The 4,172-nt window shown below is 44.8% G+C and overlaps 1 protein-coding gene across 1 annotated transcript in view; it reads right to left on the bottom strand.

Moving 5' to 3' along the window:
* Window positions 1-4,172, bottom strand: part of HLF (hepatic leukemia factor) — a gene marked incomplete at its 5' end in the record, with an annotated part of 29,843 nt that overhangs the window by 2,280 nt on the left and 23,391 nt on the right. The window contains one exon of the mRNA XM_009865823.1: window positions 940-1,160. Coding sequence (XP_009864125.1) covers window positions 940-1,160 — 221 coding nt within the window. The remainder of the gene's footprint in view (window positions 1-939; window positions 1,161-4,172) is intronic.

Raw genomic sequence — 4,172 nt, 5'->3', positions numbered from 1 at the left:
TCAAGCCGGTGTAAACACGTTTCCATGTGCGTTTACACGTGGCATTTCTTTGCACGCACGGCCGGAGATTCCCACCAGCTCCGACAGGCGTTCGGTCTGTGTCTTGGGGGCAGCACCAACAGTAGAATCCAATTCTGCACTGGCTAGCTCTGGTGAAAAAAGATCCTCTTGGAAATCACGCACTGGGAACAGAATTTTGCAAATAACGACAATTTTCACAGTTGTCTGATACGCTGAATCAGCTGATAAATTTGTTCTGCTCTCCTCATGCTCTTCACCATTCACATCTCAGCAGCAGTGAGAGGCATAGACAAGGGTTCTCTTTCTTTTAAATATTGTATTGTTATAATAATATATTTTAAATATTGTAATAAAATACACTTCTTGGCAGGATAATTCTGTTCTGTTTTCCTACAGCTAGTTTAGATTCTTCCATCTAGATTGGCAGTGTTTCCTATAGTGTTTCCATTCACTATTAAACACAGATCTAAAGCAATTTCCAAACAAAACACAATATATTTCATTCTGCCATTACCAGGGACTTTCACGGACCCTGTAAGAGACAGATTCCTCCTTGAAGAATTCATAATCTAAGCAGATGAGACAGACAGAGCGTGGAGGAAAAGGAAACACGATCAGACTGTTTCATAAGTGGGAAATATGGGACAAAGAAAGCCTGTCCAAGGTCACACAGGAAGTTTCTGGCATACAAAGGAAATGAATATTGATCTCATGAATTTCAACTGTTGTGTAACTAATAAGGGACATCCACCCCTCAGTCTCATTCAGAACCGTTAACAGTTTTATTCTACAACAAAGTCAAACTAAGTTTGGCAGATTTGCCTTACGTGAGAAAACAGACTCATACTCCAAAACTGTATCTCAGGGAGTAACTGTACAGGGTCTGTACGAACAACCTCGTCACCAGTTCCAATTTACCTTCAGGTCGTCTGGAATGAAGACTTTGCGAGCTTTCTTAATCATCGGCTGTGGTTTCAGCTCTTCTTCAGAGAATTTGCGCTTACGAGGGTCGAACATCTCCTGGCCAGGAATACTGGAAAGAGCAAGATCTGCAGGGTCAGGTTCGTAGCCAACAGGAACCTGGATAGTCTCAGGATCGATGGGACTTGGTGTGTTTCGGTTTGCTGGCAAGATCTGACCTACAGAAATAAAGGACAAATTCAGCTATGTTAGAAGAAAATACACAAATAGCATCACAGAACGTTTAGAAGATCCCTAAATACTTTCCAAGCAATAATTCTTGAAGCTTGCACTGTACATTTGGTACCTACTCTTGCTAAATATTAGACTGTCCATTTTGTAGGGTGCATATTCAGATCCAGACACGCTCATGCCATTATCTTCAGCACTTGTTCCCAATTCTGGCTGCTAATCTTGGATCTCTGAATCCAACACCAGGCTGCACTAGACTGCAGGCAGAAGACATATTGCTCCAATCTCTGGCACTTCATTAAGACCACATCCTCATGAAGAAACCATATCCACCACTCTGTAATCCTTCCCAGTTTTCTCATACCCAGATTTCCCCATATGTACCTCTGAGGGTACGTTTAATTTACAGTGAAACAACGTGCAGTACTTGCAATGGGGTAATATCTCATGAAAATGTACTTTCAAGCTGTGCTGAAGCACTCCACTAAGAAGATTGCTATTTTCTATGAGATCCTACTGGTAATATTCTAAAAGACAGCGAAGGAAAACAGCAGCATGAAAGACGACAATGTCTACTTAAAGATGCTCTGCACAAATGAAAGAACGCTTATTTATGCCACGTTGCTCTTTTATGGCATATAATATCCAATAAAAAAGGAGCCTATCCCCAGAAAATAATTATATACCCCCCTTTTTCTTTTTTAATCTTAGATATAGCCTTCAAGATCCTACAGCACCAATTCAGGCACCATTCTCACTAAAAATCCAATTTAAAATTCCAAAAATAGGATCCTAAATTCAGCTGCCTAAACACGGACTATCCCCGGGGGCAGAATTTTCAGAAGTTTTCACATGCCTCAGAAGTACGAGTCTCACAGACTTCAGAGGGAGGACTTCTGATTGAAGCAGATATTCTTTTATAATTTTGGCTATTAGCTAATTCACTTTAGAGATTCGACGGCTTTTATAATAACTACAAAAACATCCTGTGACTGCATAATATTTCCTTATTTGTGCCCGCACCTGCAATATTTCGGGTGTAAAATGGTAAACATGAAATGTCATTTCCAAGTCCAAACCAAGGCCAGCACTAACAATGTAGCTTTTATTTTAATCTAGAAGATCGGGGCAACGATATTGGAACTGCATAGAAAACGCACCGGGGAATTGCACTGCGCAAACCAGGGCTCACTAAACAGGATTGTAACTCCTATTTTAAAGCAGCGCTGATAAAATCAGCTTCCAGGAAAGGCTGGTAAGGCCCTGGGAGGAGAGAAAAGGAGGATCAAAGTTACTAAAATATATATATATACACATCTATAGGAGAGGGAGCAGGAGGAAAGGATCCCACTGCCCTCCTTGTACCACAGTGGAGCGCTCCCTCCTCTGCCTCCGCACCTGGCACCTCAGCCCTGGAATCTTGACATTTCCTGCTCTGCCTCATCAATAAAAATCAAAAAACCACAGCCTGTGCCACCGGTACACCAGGGCACCTCCCGCCGCCGGCCCGGCCGCTAAATGCACAGCTAAGCTCCTTTCAGATACACGGGCTGGCAGAAACAGGCTTATCTGAAGGACTAAATGCAGAAAAGCTGCCTCGGATGTGAGTACACTTGGACCAGAGCAGCCAGATTTATTTTTATTTTTTGTTAACACAGACAAATGTATAGAGGTGCGCACGTACAAATCTTGCAAATTCTGTAACACAGATAAAAGCGAAGCAAGCTGCTAGCTGGGAATACTTCTAGAATCTTTCTGGTGAGCACACAGGGTGTTTCTAAAAGTCAAGTGGATTGTGAAACCTGTCCCAGCCTTCTAATTGCCCTGAACGAAGGAGCCTGTATTTAAATATTGCCAAAGTTCTAGATACACAGTATCAGTTTACATATTATCATCTTTCTATAATGTGTCATATTAATCACCGGCCTTTGTAAAGAACCTTTACAATGGCTCTCTGGAAAAGGAAAGGGCAAAAATGCTTCTTTTAAACACGGGAAATTGAGGTATCGCTCCTTACCAATGCAACAGCAAAATAAAGGAGAGAGCGCTGTATCTCCAAGGTGATCTGGGAGCAGAACCTACAGCAGCCGAGATCCTGCCTTGTTCCCTGCACGCACACGCTTCACTTTCCCCCGTCTAAGCAGCTCTGGCTGTGAAAGACGCAGCCCCTCAGCAAACACAGCGTGTCCCAGGTGCCGAGGCAAAGCTCGCTGGAGGTGAACGCTGTTCCCTACCACAAAGCCAGAACAAATCACACCTGCAGTTGAACATTATTGCCCAGGGGCATGAAGACTATGGCCCACCAAGGTATTCTGCACCCTGCACACAGCCCTCCCTGGGTCGGCGTGGGCTCATGTGCAGTTCTGTCACACTCCCGTGAACGATGGGCAGCTGCTCTGAGAGCAGTGGAGTTACTGAGGGTGTCTAAAACCACATGCAGAAAAAACAGTATTTCCTTATTGCCTAATGAGGCAACTCCTGGCACTTATCTTTTTATTTATTCTATCAAGTTTTGCCAATAACACAAGAAACCTGTCTTCGTTAGTTTACTGGCTAATGGCCATCACATCTATGCGGTGCTGGAACTCGCCGTAACCCAGGACGACGGTGCGGGCTGACGGTGCTGGACTTGGTAGTGCCACTCCCGCAAGAGGACAGTACGTGGCCCCACGTCGGCTTGCTCCCCAGGCTCCTCTCCCCGTGTGTGCACGGCCCTTTAGCTGTGCATCCTTCTGCCAAATTTGTTCAGGGTGTTATTTTTATGCACTAAATTCCTCGCGATCAGAGGTAGGTCAAATAAGCACAGCAATCTGAACGTCATGTGCCCAGCAGCCGACTAATCCTCCCATCAGCAAGCTCCACAGCTGTCACAACATCCAGAGAAAAAGCTGGTCAGCGGCTGCGACACACAAGGAGTTGGCCAAGGAGGAAGCCTCCGCCGTCAGCTGCCAAGGCCGGGCGAAGGTAGAGCACCTCTCTGCCCGGCACCCCGAGCCAGA

This window comes from Apaloderma vittatum, unplaced genomic scaffold, assembly GCF_000703405.1.
Source record: "Apaloderma vittatum isolate BGI_N311 unplaced genomic scaffold, ASM70340v1 scaffold14293, whole genome shotgun sequence".
In the NCBI taxonomy this organism is placed as follows: domain Eukaryota; kingdom Metazoa; phylum Chordata; class Aves; order Trogoniformes; family Trogonidae; genus Apaloderma; species Apaloderma vittatum.
Note: the sequence above shows the minus strand (reverse complement) of the source record. Positions and strands in the feature narration are given on the sequence as shown.